The sequence below is a fragment of the Hippoglossus stenolepis genome, chromosome 2 (assembly GCF_022539355.2).
Source record: "Hippoglossus stenolepis isolate QCI-W04-F060 chromosome 2, HSTE1.2, whole genome shotgun sequence".
Taxonomy (NCBI): domain Eukaryota; kingdom Metazoa; phylum Chordata; class Actinopteri; order Pleuronectiformes; family Pleuronectidae; genus Hippoglossus; species Hippoglossus stenolepis.
Window position 1 is genome coordinate 25,802,134 of NC_061484.1, and position 19,246 is coordinate 25,821,379.

Below are 19,246 nucleotides of genomic sequence, written 5' to 3' on the forward strand. Positions count from 1 at the left end.
GAGTGCAGAACGCTGCTAGCGCTTATCTTCATGTCTTTTCTCATCCTCTCACCTGATAAATTCAGGGGCCTGCAGTTCTCCTGCATGTAGTTTCACTGACCTCTCCTCCGAGTGCAGGTTTGGTTTCTGTCACGCCCTGGATTGGATTTTAAAGTTAAAACACTATGCAAAACCACAGGGGCCTTGATTTGAAAGTCAAAAGAGACGAGGGACGAGGGGGGAAAAGCCGAGAAAGATAAAGAAAGTTTGAGCAGAGCAGCAGCTGGATTTATCAGCCGGCTCGAGGCCACAGGAGACAGTTTAGGATACAGTGTAAATAACAGCGTCTGCACAGTATTATTAGACGTGTGCGTTTGTCAAGGATGTGGACAGGAGACACTTGAGGGTCACGGCCGGCCTCAAAGTGCAGAGCGGAGTTTCTAAACTTCCTCTGGATCTGTTAGAATCACCTCACTGACAGTGTCTGGATCCGTGCATCTGGTTCAAACTGGTCCCAACCACAACATCCTCTCTTGCTCTGTTGTAAAAGTACATCCTGCACAGTGATCCAATTACACAGCGAGTCTTTTTAACACCTCAGAGGCTCAACTACCCTCGTGTCCTCTATTCTTCTGGCTGATTTCTATTTTTCTGCACATTTCCCAACGCGGCCGTTTACGACTAGGATGTCAAATACTTCAGATCTGTTTACATATGATAATTATTCTTTTCTAAAAACGTCTTATGGATGAAACATTTTCTAACAATGTGGCAGCAACTAAAAGTGAAAGTAAATTGAGACATATGTGTAAATGGCAGAATATTCTCTGTCATCTGAACAAAGACTTTAAATAAAGACCTAAAAGTCTCCACTTCCTCCTAAAAGGGTTAGGGCAACCCGATCACTGCACCTTAGCACCGCACGTGCCCATAACATAACTTATTGTTCTTTCTGTATATATTGTTGTTTTATGTCCGATTGTTGTTTTTATGTCCAAATGCACCAACCACACCAAGGCAATTTCCTGTATGTGTAAATATACTTGGCAATAAAAAGAATTCGGATTCTGAAAATACAGAAATTAAGCCCAAATATCCCAGATAGGATTATATTTTTCAAAGCTTGCATCAATCGTCGCACTCATCCCCTAATTTGCCTGATTTTTTAAAAACTATTAGTACTAGTGATTTATAATAAAGGAAAAGATAATGTGTAAGAATGAATAAAGCATTTTGAACTGATATAAATATGACTTTTTACTCTTCCACAACCAAACCAAGGATGAGTTTCGGTCTTGTCCTTCGACAATTCTCTAAATTCATAAAACGACAGATTTTGTTTGGGGTAAAATGTGAAAATTCTTGATTTGTCTCCATCATCGTTGAAGTTTTCACTATTTCCCCAAACAAACACATAGTTTAACAAAACCATGTGACTTTATTTACAGTGATTCATATTTCAACACATTTACCCTCCAAAGTTTAGTGCTGGGATGTTTGAACATATAAATTATAATGAAACATTTAGACCTGTATTAAGACTCTTAAAAGAAATTTGAATTTGAATTAGTCTTTATTTATTTGATCTAATCCTGTAAAGAACTTTAACTATGTTTTAAAAATTATACAAATGAAGCTTTTTTTTTGCTGATCATTTTTCATTAACGTATTAACGTCAGTATCAAACTTTAGAAATCCAGCATCATCCGAGCTCTTCTCCCTCACTCTCTGTGCAGATACGTTTTTACAAGGACACATATTTGGCCAAAAGTATGTGGACGTCTTCCACACTGAACTGGGAGGAACGTTTCTTTATGGACCAGGCTTCCTGCACTGGAGGACCGTCGTGTTGAGACAGGAAGGATTCTTCTCCAAACTGCTGCTGTAAAGTTAGAATACAACTGTTGACTGCAGCATCAGGAGCCGAGTCACCACCATGGAAACCAGCCAGTGGTGTCCACATACATTTGGCCAGTGGATTAGAAGCCAAAAGGACTTCCCTCTCTATATTCTCAGATTATGATCCATCAGCTGTATAACTGTATATAAAGATGGACGACATGACAGCCCCCGAAAAGTGAAAGCCAAATTCTCTTGATCTCTAACCGCTTCTTCCAGGAGATTGTTTCTGTAACTCTCAAACCAGTTTCTAAGTTTGGTTTGAATTAGTTATTCGATGCTATAAAACCTGGTGACACATCATTTTCACAGCCGAGACTCTGGACGTGTTCATCATATCCAGGATATGTTGGCTTCCTTTCCCGATAGTGGGAGGAAGTGGAGACGCGTCGTCCAATCTGTATTTACAGTCAATGGGTTGATCCATGTAAACCCGCAGCGACGAGGACAAACAAACAACTGAGCACCAGAGTTAAGTTTTTTAAACATTATTTTAATACTTTTCTTTAAAAAAAATGTTTAACTCTGAACAAGATGAATCTATTGACCTCAATGCCTCACTCACCAACATACCAACAGGTTGTCCTGGGTAAAATAAAATCAAAAGGAAAATAGCAAAGGAAAAACAAAAGAAACTCAAAACAATCAAATATGAAAAGAGAAAAGAAATGAATGAAACATAAAAAAAAAAAAAGAAAAAGAAGTGATTATAGATTTGAAAACACTCAGATATCTGGGCCAACCTACGGAAGCCGGGGGAAAACCTCGCGCTTCCCGAAAAACACGATGGCACACGACATCCCAAAAAACTGTTACCATGGACGATAAAAACATTTCAAAAATAAAAACTAAAAGACATGGATGACAAACAAGAACCTATCATTCAGACTGTAGAAGCTGTGAAGGAGATAGTGGTGGACGCGACGGCTAAGAGAGACAAAAACAACACACATGTAAATGATAAGAAATAATGAAAAAAAATAAAATAATTAAAGATGAGTAATGAAACGTTTAAGTGCAGATTTATCGGACAACTACAGAATGATGGGGCCCGAGCAGCGATCTCAAGAACCGCGTCTTCAAACGATTTACAAGCAAACGGCTGCAGGACTTGGGGGTTTTTAAAAAGGGGGATAAAGGGAAATTAAATAGCAATAAAAACGTAGCCTTTAATATAAAGTGAAAAGAAGATGCATTTTACATGTAAAAAAAAATGTGAATGAACTTTCAGCACTCAATAGATTGGTTTTGGCATAGAGTCGAGAGAGAGAAAGAAAAAACAGAAAAAGGTAGGAGAGAACGAGACAGACGAAACAATCCTCTCAATAGAATCATAAAAAAGTTTTTTCTTCTTCTTCTTCTTTACAGTAAATTCTACAAAATCAAAACCAGAGCTTCAAGATGAACACAGAGACGAGCTTTGCTCCCCGCAATCCAAATCCCTCCCATGTTCTTCTGCGTTGACTTTTTCATTGTATATAATATATATTCATGTATCTATTTATATATAATATGTATAATTTGTGGGGTGTGATGGATAGTTTACAGGCCAGAGCGCTAAGGCAAAGGACACACTCTGAACAACTTTTTAAAAACGCCACCGTTTCCTTCCTCGTCACCCACTCGCTTTTTTTTTTGAATTTGTACACAGGCCCCGAGCGTCGCCTCCTCCTCCTCCTCCTCCTCCTCCACCTCTTCAATTCATGTCGGAGAGGGAAGCAGTAGCAGGACGTGGAGGGAGGAAGGATGTCTTAGAAAAGTGTGTGACTGTGGCCGGGGTGGGGGGTTGAGGGGTGTGTGTTTCATTTCCACCGTGTCCTGAGAAAACAACCGACTCTCAGACGAACGCTTGAACCTGACAACTAACTCGACCACACCGGCCCCGACCCTCCCGGTTAAAATCTAGAGCTTGTAAAATAAAACAGAGACGAGATTAGACGAGAGGAGAAAAGAAAACAAAGAACCAAGTGATCTGTCCGTTTTTGTAATTTTGGTCACCTGTTCTTTTCTTTTTTTTTTTTGTTTAAACCCCCTTTCTCTCCTGTCACACATTAAGAGAACAAGGTTTTCTTTTCTTTTCACTTAAATTAAATCCTACTCATCATCGCCGTTACTTTATGTTAAAGTTAAGTCGCCTCCTCTTCACTCAGCCGTCCTTATTGTCCTCGAGGGAGACACAACTTTCTTAATATTTCAGTGTCTGTCGTCCCCGGAGAACCAACGAGCATAAACACCGGGCCAGACACCAAAACGTATCTGAGGTTGGAGGAAAACTGTGGGGGAGGGAAGGTTCTTCTTTCAGTTTCACCCCCCACCCACCCCCCCCTGCTCCTCATTCACATGACACAAGCCAGCTGTTTCAACTACTGAGAGAAAGGGACAGTTACTATTAAGAGTGTGTGTTTGCATTCATATGAGCAGCGACCATGTATATCAGAGCTTTGTGGTGTATATGCATTTTTGAATATTTTTTCTTTCTTATGTACGTCTACAGGTCCTTCTCTCACTCCCATCGTCCTCAGAACAGGTTCTCTTCAAAAATGGCCATCAGGTCACTCTGGAAGTTGATGTCGATGGTGTCCGCCATCTGAGGACGAGACGAGACAACAAGGAGAAAAATTAATACCTGTCAAAAGAAATCTGAAAACCAGTATTTCTTTGTGCGTTTCAGTTTTGCTCGTACCGCCTCTCTCCTGCGCCTCTCCTGCTCACGGCGGCGCGCCATCTCCCTCTGCTGGTCGAGGGCGTTCTGTGCAGCCGAGGAGGACGGCGGCTGGGGTGGAGGCTGTGCGGGGGGAGCCTGTGGAGAGTTGGTGGGCGGGGTAGAAGCCGGAGGTGTGGGAGCAAGCGGCGACTGTGTCTCCTGGCGGCGGCGGGCGTCTTCTTGCGCTCGACGAGCCTGCTCCACGGTGTCGTCGTCGTCACGGCTACAGTAAGAAGAAGGGAAATAAATACAAGTAAGGATTTTTTCTTACTTTCTCTAACATGGCGTCTCCTCTAGACGTCTCTCCGTCCTCCTCCCACCTACCGATGCTTCACTTGCTCCTTCCTGGCCTGTTCAGCCTGTGCTTTCAGCTGTTTCTCCCTCTCCTCCTTCTCCCTCGCCACCCGGCGGAACTGCTCGAAGCTGTCGCTGGAGGAGCGAACAGAGGAGGCCGGCGTGGACTGGGACCTCTGAACCAGGCTGGCCCAGGAACCCATGTTCTTTAACTTCACTTCCTGGGAGAGGAGGAGGAAATAAGATGGAGAGGTGAGGAGGAAGGTGGAGAAAGAAAATGTCAGGCTGAATAAAGGAGAGACCAGATGAGGAGTCGATTTCAGTCTCGCACACTCATACACACCTGTGTCTTCTTAGGAGCGATGGGAGTTTTGGGCTCCTGCTTGATTTTGATGTCTGGCTGGGAGCACGGCGGTGCCGGGGAGTCGAGGAGGCGAGAACCAGGGCGAGAACCATCCAGTGGCTTCAGATCTAATCCTCAGAGAAACCCGACATGGAGATTAACCACACATCTGCATCTGAACATTCACACTAACGCTTCTGAAAAGGGGCTGTAGATGTTTTTTTTAAAGGAAATACACGTGTTAGCTGAGTGTAGAAGTGTGTAGGAGCTGTATTTGACTCTAAATGGGACCATTATTCAGAAAATCAACATCCTGCTGTATTGGAGAAGACTTGAAACTAGAGATTGAGACATAAAATCCCTGGAGAAATGTTTAGTGACGTTACAAATCAAGACATTTTCTCATAGACTTCTATAGAAAGGGACCCATGGAGTGCCCTCTGTTGGTCATTCAAGGGAACACAAGGGAGGCAGCTTTTCCACACATAACTTCTTCATTGTCACTTTAAGATTCTGTCACGTTGCTCAATATGTTTTTAGCAAAGTCACCTTGTTTAACTTCAGTGTCTTTTACTCACTGTGTTTGTTGTCGGGCTTGTGTGAATCCTGACGCATGACAGGACTGAAGGGGGAGGGGGGCAGAACGGGCGAGTGGGAAGGCTTCTCCTCTTTGACCCCCACCAGGTTGGACCTCGGCTCCTGCAGAAACACAAACATTTAGTACAAAAAGCTCAGTTTTAATTGATATTTTCAGCATTTTAAAAACGTGCAACTCTTCACTCACATGTTTCTTGGTCTGTGGCGGTGACTGGTGTCCGACTGTGTGGAACTGAGGCATCTGAGGAGAGTGCATCATCAGGGGAGGGGGGCTCTCACGCAGGCAACCTAGGAAAAACATTCAAGGCCAAATTTGACTAAATGTGCGGTGACGGCTGCAAAATGTATTTTTATTACTTGGTACTTTAATGACAAAGTTACAAAGCGCTTTAAAAAAGGATAAATCATTACAAACAATAACACAGAATGTTTTAAGAGGGGTTTCAAAAGATGAAGCAAGTCTAATCTTCGAGTGGAGGCTACGTAGGAAGGTTTTCACGGAAAAGCACAAATGTTATTTCTGAAACAAAGATTTTTATTCTAACATTATGCACCAGTTGAGATACATTTACCCTGTTTCTACTTGAACTGAAGATAAACAAGTACAGAGACATTAGGGTAGTTCAAGTATTTAAGAAAACAACTTGTACAATTATGAATTTCTTATTTCTGCAGTGCTTAGGCAACAAAAGTCAGAATAATTTATTGTTAAAAAACCTCCTGTTTGCCTTTCTTTAAACCTTAGGTGTACTAATTTTATGCTGACTTAAATTAAATCAAATATGTATTGTTTACCTCTTGTGGACTAATCTATATTAAGATGTTTTTCATGTGAATAAACAGAATCTGTTGGTGAGGGACAGGATTTCGGGGGTCGGAGGATTCTTGTTTCTGTTTCTAGTTTGACCGATCACGTTTGAGCAGGATTTCGGTTGCCCGCAATTTATTTATCTGTACTCCCATTCGAATATCTGTTATTGGAGATGAGACTAAATGTCCTCTGGACCTCAAACACCTACACAGGCGCTGATTGTGTGGAGAAACATTCTTGGCCTGGATTCCCACCATCTACACCAGAAACCCCCAGAGGCTAATTCATCACTACCAACTTGTGACCCCTTTTAACAGATTGTTTTTTCCGACCCACATTATAATTCACAGGGAGGTGAAAGTAAGAAAAGCTAGGAAATAAAAACAGAATCACATGTTTTTCTTTTTCCCCTTAATTATGGTGTGACCCATCATCTTTGTTTAAGAGCCCTCAGTGTATGAGCTGTTGTGTTGAGTCTTGATCTCACCTGTTGTGAAAGGCTCTGCTTTACTTGGTGGTGACGGCTGCTGTTGGAGTTGCGCCTGAATCTGTTGTACCTTCTGCTGCAGCGTTACCCCCTTCTGCTGCTGCAACGTCGACGTGTGCGGGAACGGCTGCTGCATGAGCGTGGGGGCAGAGCTGTGTCTCTGCGCCAGGGCAGGGGTGGACAGCGCCATGGGCGTGTGCAACGACGGCATCAGCTGCACGGGCGAGTGCGTGTGCATGGGCTGCGTCTGCGTGGTGGGTCGAGGCTGGAGAGACTGCAGGAAGCTGTGCACCTGGCTGAGGGGCGGGGTTTCAGCACTGGTGGGTGTCGGCTCTTCGTCGTCCTCCAGCAAGGCTTGGGGGTTGTGCAGAGAGGGTGCCCAAGATGCCGTGCGACGGGGGTGAGGGGACGCGAGGACGGGGGACCGGCTGGGGAAGCGTCAGGGGAAGCGAAGGCTGAAGCTGGGGTGAGGAGGACGGGGGCAGGGAGGGGAGCGAGGCCGGGGGAGGCTGCGGGGGCTTGGGGGGAAGCGGTGCTGCGCGGTTGCTAGGTCTTGATGGTTGCTGGGGCAGAGCATTGTGGATCGCTACAAAGCAGGAAGGGAACAGAGTGATGGGAAAAGTTCAGAAAAACAACATTCGAGTTTAAAGAGACAGTCACAAAACGTTACAGTCCCCAAAAACACCACTGACCATGTAAACTGCATCATAGAGGTTAACTGCAGAGGGTAATTACATTAAATAATAAATAGCAGCTGTAAATAGTATCAGACTTCGGGGTTAATTTGATGAAAATCATATCTTATCATCCAGAAATGTCAAATATTGTTTGAGTTCAACCGGTTTGTTTCTTAGTCGATAGAAATTGGCTGCAGATACGAACACTCTTACAATACAGACAAAATATACATTACATTTTACATAAAAATATATTTTAGATAATATTTGGTTCTAGTGAGGATTATCTGCTTCTAGCTACGATATAGAACAAACGCTTTATCACTAAATTGAAATACTAGTAACTTTATTCATTAAATATTTTTCATAATAATTAGAGAAGTATCACTGAAGTACCTGGCGAGGGGATGATGGGATGTTGGTTGAGGAACGGATGCGTCTCAGTGGCCATCTGGCTACTGGGTGTGTTTGTGTTGAGGAGGCCAGCGGTGACGGGGACACCAGCAGCAGCAATGGTTGGATTCGGCTCCGCGTTCGACTGCGTCAGGTGAGGGTTCATGAAGTGAGCCAGAGGATCAAATCCTGAGGCCAGCAGCTGGGAGGTGTCCAGAGATGGGACGGGGATGGGGACGGGGACGGGGACAGGGGGAGGGGCGATGAACGGTAGCTTGGACTGGACGACTTGAGGCTGAGGCTGAGGCTGAGGCTGAGTCTGCGGCTGCAGCTGCGGCTGAGGAGGGACAGGGACAACTCCGCTACTGAGGGACTGGTGATGTGGTCGCTTGATGTCTTTGTTGGTCGAGGTCTTCTTCTGCTGTTTGGGAACCAGCCCTGGTGGAGTGAAAATATATGAAATTATGAGGAAATCCACGGAGAAGCTGATCACGTGAGGAGCCATTTAATGTTGTGTGTACGTTACCATTCTCAGAGTCTTCACTATCAGAGGAGTCGCTGCTGCCCGAGGATGAAGATCCCGTCTTCATCTTAGTCACATTTGTCGTTTCCAGAGGTTTCTCCACTGCAACACACCCCAACATTCAGAAATTATTTAACAGGCAGTTTCTATTTCACTTCTGAATGACATTCATCTGGTGTGAAGACAAAATCACTGGAAAAACATGTTAAGGAAACATACGGAGCCCCTGAAGTCCCAAAAGATGATATTTTTTTATTTTGTTCGCACAAGATATTTATTTTAAGAAGAGGTTTGTGTCTGAATCACTCAGATGCAAACAGCCACCAGATTTGTACCATAGAAGGAGAAAACTCAGCTAATCTAGTTTTATCTTCACCTGGGAAAGTCACACAATGAAATTCTTGTTACTGTGAAATAGAAAATCTCTTAAAAAGCTATAAACGCAACTTAGTGTCGTCTTGAAATCATCGGCCAGTCGTGTCTTTACTACGCAGATATTAACTCCGTGTATATAACTTAATTATCTTGTGCACACAAGATTGTAACTTGTTCCCACAAGATTATACCTTGTGTGCACAAGATAAAAATATATATTTTGGGACTTCAGGGGCTCAGTAGAAACGTGCACTGATTTCATTTCAGCCTCTTCAGTTAGACATGTTCCAACACCATTTTGCCCTCCTTGCCATACTGTTGACATTTTAGCTAGTTCTGCCTAACGAGCAGTAGAGCGAGACCTTTATGTGAGAAGCGCTTTGACTCGGCTGAGAACTGTTGGAATCATAAAAGTCCAGTTAAAACAGGCACTGAGCAAAAGTACGAGCAGCCCACCTGATGTCTTTTTCTTCTTCTTGAGGCAGCTGGAGACGTATTTCTCCAGCTCCCGCAGCGTGGAAGGCTTCAGCGTCTCGAAGTCGATCTCGATCTCATCCGGGTTGGAGTTCTTCAGCGAGGGCTCGCGTGTTTGGATTATGTGCACGACGCGGCCCAGTTTGTCGCCGGGCAATTTGTTGATGTCAAGGCTCAGCTGACGCTTCTCCTCGTACGACATAGGCTTGCCTCTTTCAGTGGACACGCCCCCAAATACATCTGGAGAGGAAAGCATACAGCACGACACCATGGTTAAAGACGTAAAGATTTTACAAACAGAAAATCTTGCTCACCATGTACACACGTACCTATTTCCTCTTCTGCTTCGAGAGAGGCTGAGGGGACGAGAGGGGTCGGCCCCGGCTGGGGGGGAACAGTCGGGCGGCTGTTTTTTACTCCTTCTTTCTTCCTGTGATTGACGGATGATCTGATTAGCTCCAGTTAACGCAGCTACAACAACATCACCGAGATAAAAGTCTGTAAAAACCTACCCAGGCTTTTTCCTTTCCTTCTTCACAGTGATCGGCTCCTTGCTGCTCTTGCTCTTCTTAGCCGTCTGAAGCATCACAGGCGGAGGGGCCTCCACTGTTTCCTCTACTCCCATCTTCTTCTTGTGCTTCTCTTTCTTCTTCTCTTTCTTCTCCCTCTCTTTTTTCTTGGGCTTAATGGTCTGCGGCTGGGAGAGTGCTGCCAGTTGTTCGTGGACAGCTTTAAGCTGGAGGAAACGGGAAACACACAATTGTGATCTTAGAGAGGCGAAAACAAAGCGGCCTGCGCATTTGTTTCTCCGTGTTTCAGCAATTACCCACATTCGGTAAAGCTGTTCTGCGTGGCCCACCCACCTGTTGTGTCTCATTAGCCTCCCTCCCCCTTCATTTTCCATCCTCTAACCTGTTCCTGTAACTCAGCCAATCGATGTTGCCTTTCGTGTTCTGGGCCTCCTCCCGAGGACTCCGATTCGGAGGAGGTGGAGCTCTCGCCCGCCAAGACAGCAGAAGGAGGCGGGGCTTGTCGAGTGGAGGGGGCAGGGTGGAGGGCCGACGACGGGGTGGGAACAGGGGGGGGCTCCTCTGGCTCATCGGGCATTTTGGCGAAACGCATCTCGAACACGTCCTGTCAGGAGAAACGGGAGAAACTGTGAACCGATATAATACGTAAAATGGTGCACATGTAATTAAATGGCTGTAACTGCTGCATAATAAGTAACATGATCATATCTGCTCATTACTCAACAACACTATACTTGCTGCGACTTTGAATATCACAGTGTTCTCGTATTGTTAAAAATCTAATAGTGTATGCGTGTATACATTAATACACAGTGTAAATATTTTCTTCTGCTGTTATGCCGCACTTTCTACTTGAGGATGGATGGATGGATTCTTTATTGATCCTGAGGGACATTTAGATTGAAGTATACTTCCTTCCTTTCCTGCCTATCAGTCCATCTATCTACTGCATTTGATTTTGGAGCCTGGCTGCAGGTGTTTGATCCCATCCAGCGTTACATGGACGTCCACATACTTTTGGTCACATGGTGCTTATAATGTTGTAAGATGTGCTACCCACCTGTAATTTGCGTGCCATGGAGACCACGTCATGGTCCGGGGGATTGTACTTGTAACAGTTGGAGAACATCATTCGGACCTCTGCTGCAAACTCTTGAGCGTCTCTGTACTGTTTGTTGTCCAGCTTTTTCTGAGGGAGACAAACAAATGTGTCTTCATTAGTTATTCAGAATAATAACAATCATTTCATATTCTTGCTTCCCTGGCCAATTATAAAATCGGGCAGCAATATACTGGCGCTCCCTGTGATTAAGTTAATAACAGTCGTTACACGCTGATCATCAATTCGAATAAAATCACCTTGACGGTGCCGAGATCCATGGGGTGCTTGATGATGTCATGGTAGTCGTGGAGGCCAAGAGCTTTAGCATCAACAGGCTTGTAGAAGGGCCAGGCGTACGCCGCGTGTTTCTTGGACAGCATCTCTCTGACGAGGCGCGCACAGGAACGCAGCTGCTCCTGACGATTCATTGGCGCCATCCCTCCCGTCTCCAAACCAGCGACCAGGTGATGCTGAGAATCTGGCTGCGACGCGTCTCTTTTGGGTTGCTTCAACGGACGAATGCTGTCTCGACGTGGCCGAGCCTCGGCGGAGACAGGAGATGATTCACTGAGCTGGTCGTTGGCGGTGGGGGTGGTGGTGTCTGCTTTCCTCTTCTGGCTCTTTCTTTGCTGTTGGAGCAGCAGAGGTTGGAAAAATGACGTAAGAATGAGCCTGTGCGTTTCAATAATGACTTTATTCGTCTCCATTTCCTTACCTTGATAAGGGCGGGGGAACTCTGCAGCATCGGGACGGGTAGGAGGCCTGGGTGTGTTGGGGCTGAAGGGGGAACAGAGGTCAGGCCTTGGGCCAGGACGTCTGTGGTTGAGAGGGGGAATAGGGGGAATGGGGTGACCAGATGGGTGTGGGAGGTGGGTGTAGGAGGCACACGTGGGGGAGGCTGAGGCTGCAGTAGAGGTTGGATCGAGGGTTGGATCAAGGGCTGGACCAAGGGCTGGAACAAGGGCTGGAACAAGGGCTGGACTACAGGCTGGACCAGGGGCTGCGAGAGAGGCTGGGCCAGGGTTAATGTCGGAGGGCCTTGAGGGGTGGGTGCAGGACGGGTGTGTGGGGTGGTTGGCGGGGATGAAAAGCCTCGTGTATGAGGGGTGGAAGAGGGGGACGACGAGTCTTGGCCTGAATCTGACTTTGTGATGAGAGCTGGAAAAACGAAAAAGAAAGCAAGAGGATCAAACATCATGCCAAACCAACCAGTTGGCCCCAGACCTGGTTAAAACAGGTGATGAAACATTCAAAAACGGTACAGGACATGTCAGACGAGGATCAATAAGTCAAAACATAATTTAACATTACAAATTCCATGCTAGGTGTCGTTGACGAAGACGGGGCAAACAAGTACAGACAATAAGTCCTCAACACAGACGCTTGGCTGGTTAGACTAGTTTACAAGTCACAGCACTTTACTCCTCATAGGGCATAGTAAGCGTACACACAAACACAATCAACTAGAATAACCACAGGCTGCATGCACCACCAACCAACGCAGATTCAGTCTACATTAAGTTTGTTCTCCAGACACATGAGGTCATGAGAATTCTAATCAGTTAATCTCTGAGTCAAAATTTGAAGAAATTCCCTAAAGGCAGACTTGAGATATCGTGTTCAATGAGGCCACCCAGACTTTAACCTTTGACCAACCAAATCTAAATCAGTTATGTGTCAAAGTTACTATTTATACCGAGTTTGAAAGAATTCCCTTTTCTACCAGGAAAGGATCTTGTTTTCAAAACAAACTGTATCAATGTTTTTAAGTTCTCTCTAACTCATACCTGACTCCCGTCGGCCCCCCCGCCGTCCCTTGGTGACCACAGCGATCTCCGTCTCCTCCTGCGGCATCTGTGTGATCTTCTGGAGAAAATGCTTTTCCAAGGCCTCCGCCATTAGGACGATATCATCCCCCGGCTAAACAAACAAAGAAAAACATTAATATCTCTCGTCTCTTTGAGTTATAACGTAGGTTTGGTAGGACACTGCCTTGATGGAATCAGAACTACATGTTGTTGGGATTCATGTTGCTGACCTTGTTGTAGATGTAGCAGTTTGTGAACATCGTGTTGAAGTCTTGGATACACTCTTGGGCGTTCCAGTAGTAGTTGCTCTCCAGGCGTTTCTTTATTGTGCCCATGTCCATAGGAATCTTGATGATCTTGTAGTAGTCCTTGAAGAGAGCAGGTGAAGAATAGATTGTTGATGAAATAATAAACATGGACTAATTTGTCCCGCCAGTTTCATAATGAACCACTACTCATAATTTCATAAGAGGTCTATAACTTAGTGTTCTGCTCTGTGATCCCCCGTCGCTCTCAAAAGAACATTTAAATTGGACCAAATCTCCTCCGGTCTGATCTCAGCTTTTGTTGCAATAACAAATGTTTTTTTAAATATGAAGAAATAAGTATTGCAAGTACTTCTACTTATTTCTTCTTTTTGACAAAAAGAATAACCGAGGATTTTTTTAAAATTTTTTTTAAATCAAGTGAAGAAGTAGAGTCCGGTAAACCGAGGCAGAAAAAAAGCATATTCTGCTGCACTGACAATCACCTGCACTGCAGTGTCATTTGCATATCATATTAATTTACAATATCATTTGTGTATTTTGAACTACACCACAAACACACATGGACACAAGACTCACAGGTAAATTGAGTTTGATGGCGTCTACGGGAGCCTGGAAGGGCCATGCAAAGTGGTGCTTCCATACCGTCTTAAACACCACTTTAAGCAGGTACTGAAAAAGAGCAAAGTCATAAAATCAATTCAACTCAGATCCAAACACCGGGGAAAGTTTTCATGTATTGAAAGACACAGAAATCTCCCTCTACCTCCAGCTGGTTGGTCTGTCGTTTGGGTCTGGAGGGGTCCCACGTGTCGGGTGCTGGGGCGTTGAAGGCGAGAGGGGGTGGGGCAGAGGGAGGGTTCTGGCTGTTGCCTGCCTGCAGTCCGTCTCCCATCGCAGCGGTGGGTTGCAGTGGCTGAGCAGACAGTTGAGGCAGTCGGGACCTGGCAGGGGCAGGCGGGACTGGGGGGACCCCCCTCAGGCCATTCCACTCCTCACTCGACTCTCTGGAAGGACGAGAAACAAAATTCATCATCACCGCTGCTGCTGCCACTCCTGCACTTTTTAGTGAAACCTGCTCTGACTCAACTTTATCAGCCCATGAAACCACATTCAGTATTGCGCCACACGTCAAAGATAAATCCAGCCCATTACATTGTTTCATCTGTTGAAGAAAACCTGAATGTTAACATTGGCCAACACATTTTAATTTTCTTTTTTGGTCAAACTGGCTAGATGTTATATAAAGTTATATCTAATATTTAAATTAAGAACTGACCCACCCACCCCTGTCAACTTTCACCACAAATGGAATAAACACTAAATGTCACATCGACTAAAAATCTGGCAGTTTCCTTCACCCTCTTGGTTCCGTTACTTGTCACGTCAGCAACATGAATTATTTATTGTAATTCATAGAGAAATTAAGGTATAATGGGCTGGACTGGAGCAAGAGAAAAAGATGATTGGGTGAGAAATACCTTTCTTATACACAAACATCCAGCAGTTACAGATAAACGTCTAAAAGAGGACATTCGACATGGAGAAAGAACAGTTGTTGTTTCCTCCAGATAATTGGGTTCTCTAAAGATTAATGTCACTTTATGTACAATGGAGCCTGTGGTTGTAAAGTGAAGAGAACACAAAATTTCAACATTTCCTTTCTAAAGGCCTTAAATGGCCCTGCACCGACTTACATCAGGTTTAAGAAGGAAGCCTGTCGTTTTGCAGGGACTCACATGTTTGTTGCCGTGCCGCTGTGGTCTAATCCGATTGTGTGATCATATCTCGGTTGGTGAGGGGGCGATTTCCTGAGGTAACACCTGAAGTCCGTCAGAGGCGCGCTGTCGAGGCAAGGAAACCGCAACACGCCGGTAGAGGGCTGAGTGTCACACCTGTGAGAGAGTGAGAACATTATGTCTTTGGTTTATAATGATGTTTAAAAACAGGAAATATCTCTGTCCACACCAGCATTGGTGACATACACTGATCGTCTACTCTGCAGTTTGCTGCTTAGTTGTACAAAATGCTGAAAACAAGAAGCCGCAATTTAAGGTAAGAGAGTTGCGATTCCTTTTCTTGGAATGATGATGAAGTGGAACTGTTGTGTGTGAGCAAGGCTTTGCTGGTAGTTGAGCCATGACTGACATGAGAGCCAGTGTCATTTCCAAACGTCTCTGTATTTGTCACTTAAAATATCCGCAGTAGTGGGGACGGCAAACGTAGCAACACTGAAGCGCTTTAAAAGTAAAGTGTGGCCTAAACCTGAGGTAAACATAAAGACACATGGATGTTTTTAAACTAACATTTAAACACATTAGCAGATTAAAGATTGATCGTTCTGTGCAGTAAGCAGCCGAGACCAGTCCCACAGAGAAAGTGGTATTTCGATACGACGGGAATGGGACAGATAAACCTTGGAAATGTGACGTCACCTGCACCTTTATTCATTTGTGGCTGTAGCTGTTTTTACTCTTGTACAATTTTCCAAACTGATCTACCACCAGCCAGTTGGAATCAATTAAAGAGCCTCTCGTGAATATTTCATGAGGAAAACAACTCAATCTAACTGGATGTGCTCAAATGAACTGAGACTTACGAAGACACACAACAGGTGCTTGACATGTTCCTTCTCGTCTCGATGTGTCAGTAAAGGTCTCTGAGCTGTTGCAACCCTTCGCTTATCTTTCTGTCTGAAGTTTCAGCCCTTTGGTGCTTTGCCACCATGACACTTGTGAATGTGTCTTTTTTTTATTCTGCTGCTATTCTGCCGTCGGTCAGGATGCCTGCAACTTAAGGATAAGAAGGACCACATGCACGCATTACAAACCATGTATTGAATTACCAAATGTTCTCCTCGGGACAAAGAGCAGTTTGTCGGGCAAACATCATCCTGAGTCTTCTAATGCTTCTTCTATAACTTTTTGTGTGGATGCTTTCCTCATGTTCAAGTATAATTTGTTGTTTTATTGTGTTGTGTTGTGTATTCCATTCTATCTTGTTTGAGTGTTAGTCAAGCGATCTGACAAGAGTGGGAGTGATGAGATTTCCATGATTTATTGGATGAAAAGACCAAACCCCGACCTCGGACCTTGACAGTTTCTAGATTACTGTTTATCAAGTAGGTTGCACTGCTCAAAGGTTTTTAACGGGAATTTCACAAAGACGATGACAGCTTGTCGTCAGTCTGTGTTGAGCTGAAACTTTTATCCACTGATGATGTCAGCTCAATTTCATCGCCAAATTACCTAAATATTGATTTTAAAAGATTAAATGAACTATGCAAACTTATGTATATTAAAAATGTAAACAAAATGGTGGCAAATACTGTGATAAAAACTGCCTTCTGTTATACACTCATACTACATAATATTATTAAAAGTATTAAAAAGTTATAAAGTTTGCATTGGTATTCATGTTTAGCCATATGAAAACTTTAAGTTTACAGAGCGATGCATTTATTTTTACATTTTTCGTAAGAGAATGTTTATTTTCTTAATGCAAGGTCTATATATTTGGTTTGGTTTTCCATTTATTTATAGTTAGTAAAAATAAAGTTTAATAAGGTTCATGGTTAAACTGTAAAATCTCCCGCCTCACTTAGATTTCTATAGCAAAAGGATTTGATAACGACTTCTCTGGAATCATTGGTAATTGTTTTTAAACATATATATATATATATATATATATATATGGACTCAGCAATAAGACAATATCAATAATTATCCCAATATAATTTTCTTTAATAACAATATAACAAAGATTAAGTATATAATGATATAATGCTTATGAGTAGTAAGATATAACACACAACTGATCTCCCTCAGATTAGTACAAAGTTTTGCTGTTTATTAAGTGTTTATCCTTAAGAAGAGTTTAAAACCGAAATAATAACACGACATTTATCCAGATAGTAAACGTTATCAGCTGATATGAAGGTTTTCATCTCAATATAACTAGTCCAGCCCTGATATATATCGACTAATATATCAGAATCTGAATTTTTGTGTTCTCCCTGATATCAATATTGCCATAGGCCTAATAAATCCATATCTGTCGACAAAGTTCCAGACATTAATTAATGCTACAACAAAACAAAGCATGTATCTTCAGTGGAATATTCACAGGAACAAAGTTATTAATGCCGCATCCAATATAATAAGATAAGATAATCCTTGATTAGTCCCACAATGAGGAAATTTGCTATATTACAGGAGCAAGAATCAAAAATAGGCACAAGTAAGTAATAAGTAACATGAAATACTTCAGTGTAAGGAATATAGAAAGATATGAACGGAATAAAAACGAATATAAACTGTGTAAAAACAAGAAACCCACGTGCAGAGTGAGACTATGCACAGTGAGTGGATTGCACATAAAATAATGATGTTGCCATTTTTAAAAACTGTGGTCAAACTGCCACTGGTACGTGATAACATCAGATGTGAGTGACCAGCAGGACGAGATGAGAAGGAAATCAGACCAGAGATCAGCTCACCAGCCTTATCTCTAACTCCTGCAGAGTAAACACACGTCAGCTGACACACAGAGCCGAGCACGACGCGTTGAAGAAGTCCTTCAACGCTCAATCTACTTATTGAACCACATTAATCAGCCATTTTGCTCCTGTCACAGTCTGAGGGGAGCTACGGAGCCGGCGCAACTGCGCGTGGTGAATACCGCTACGTATCTTACGGAGGGTTCCTGCGCAGCTGCGGCTAGCAGCGTCTTGCTAACCTTCCTGTCACCGCATCGCCATGTCCACTCGCCGTAAGTGACAGTGACAGCTCCGCACGCGCACGGCCGTTCAGAATACCACTCGCACGCGGTTCACACGCTCCACATGACGCACGTCGCGTCTGCGCCACCTGCGCGTAAACTACGCTGCCGAAAGGTACGTAACTTATGTCACGAATACGGCCTGCGGGGCTACAAACAAACAGCCTAGCCGCTAACAGGCTAGCGTGGGAGCGACCTGCAGCGAACGTGCGCGCTGACAGCACGGAGGGTCCCGCTCCGCGAACAAGGACGAGCGCCGCGAGGGGACGGGTGCGACCCGGGGGCGTCCGCGCTGAACCGTGCTAAGTTAAAGGGCTAAAATCCATCTGACTCGTGTGCTCCAACCCGGTGCGAGGCCTGCGGAGAGCGCTCATGCTCCGCTCACCGAGGAAGCTCACTGACAGCGCGCCAAACGCGCCACCGACGGCCGGCGCGGCCGCTCCAGCGCGTCCCGGAGGCTGCGAGCCGTGTTCGGGTGAAGCTCCGGCACCGACCCGGAGGCGCGGGACGCGGGTTTTACCTTCTCCAGGCGGGTGTCAGCCGCGCGGACCTTCCTCGCCCCAGATCCAGAACAAACAGTCCCGTTTGACGTCGCTGACGTCAGACGCACGGGGGCAGGGCCGAGCGTCTGTCAGCGCAAATGTCACCCAACCTCGGCCCCGCCCACTCGGCCGCACGCCCCGCCCACCCACCCACGGGTCTGCATCACGCAAGAGACTGAAAGAATTTCAAGTTTCAATCTTAATTAAAAAAATTGTTGAATCAAAACCATTCAACCTTTTTATATGAAGTAAACAAGTCAGAGTCTGAAATAATTAAAAATATTAAATCTATTTATATCATTTATATACAGTCTATGGATTGAACAAGTTTTAATTTAAAACTATTCAACCTCTTTATATAATTTATATAGATTCAACAGGTCAGAGCCTGGAATTAAAATGTTTTATTTAAATAAGAAAAAAAAGATAGTTTAGAGCTTTTCAATTTCTTCATATAAATCCAACAGGTCTGAGTCTGAAATAGTAATAATTAAGAAAACACATGCAAATCACTTGAAAATCACTTAAAAAAAACATTTCTTTGGAAAACTGCATGTGTAACAATAAACTGCCCTAAAAATATTGTATTTTCCATTTTCATTTAAATATTTACCAAATATTCCTTTATATTCACTGCTTCTATATTGTCTCTCCCTCGTCCCA

The 19,246-nt window shown here is 44.1% G+C and overlaps 1 protein-coding gene across 1 annotated transcript; it reads right to left on the reverse strand.

Moving 5' to 3' along the window:
* Positions 1-2,350: 2,350 nt before the first annotated feature.
* Positions 2,351-18,666, reverse strand: LOC118124405 (bromodomain-containing protein 4-like). The gene is given in 23 exon segments (XM_047344391.1): positions 2,351-4,465; positions 4,562-4,805; positions 4,907-5,097; positions 5,220-5,347; positions 5,798-5,918; positions 6,004-6,104; positions 7,115-7,470; positions 7,472-7,700; positions 8,188-8,622; positions 8,711-8,809; positions 9,539-9,796; positions 9,886-9,986; positions 10,069-10,292; positions 10,469-10,690; positions 11,147-11,275; positions 11,446-11,817; positions 11,904-12,346; positions 12,976-13,108; positions 13,227-13,364; positions 13,842-13,934; positions 14,029-14,269; positions 15,002-15,157; positions 18,562-18,666. Coding segments are annotated over 21 exon segments (4,215 nt in total). The 5' UTR covers positions 14,158-14,269; positions 15,002-15,157; positions 18,562-18,666; the 3' UTR covers positions 2,351-4,396.
* Positions 18,667-19,246: the final 580 nt, after the last annotated feature.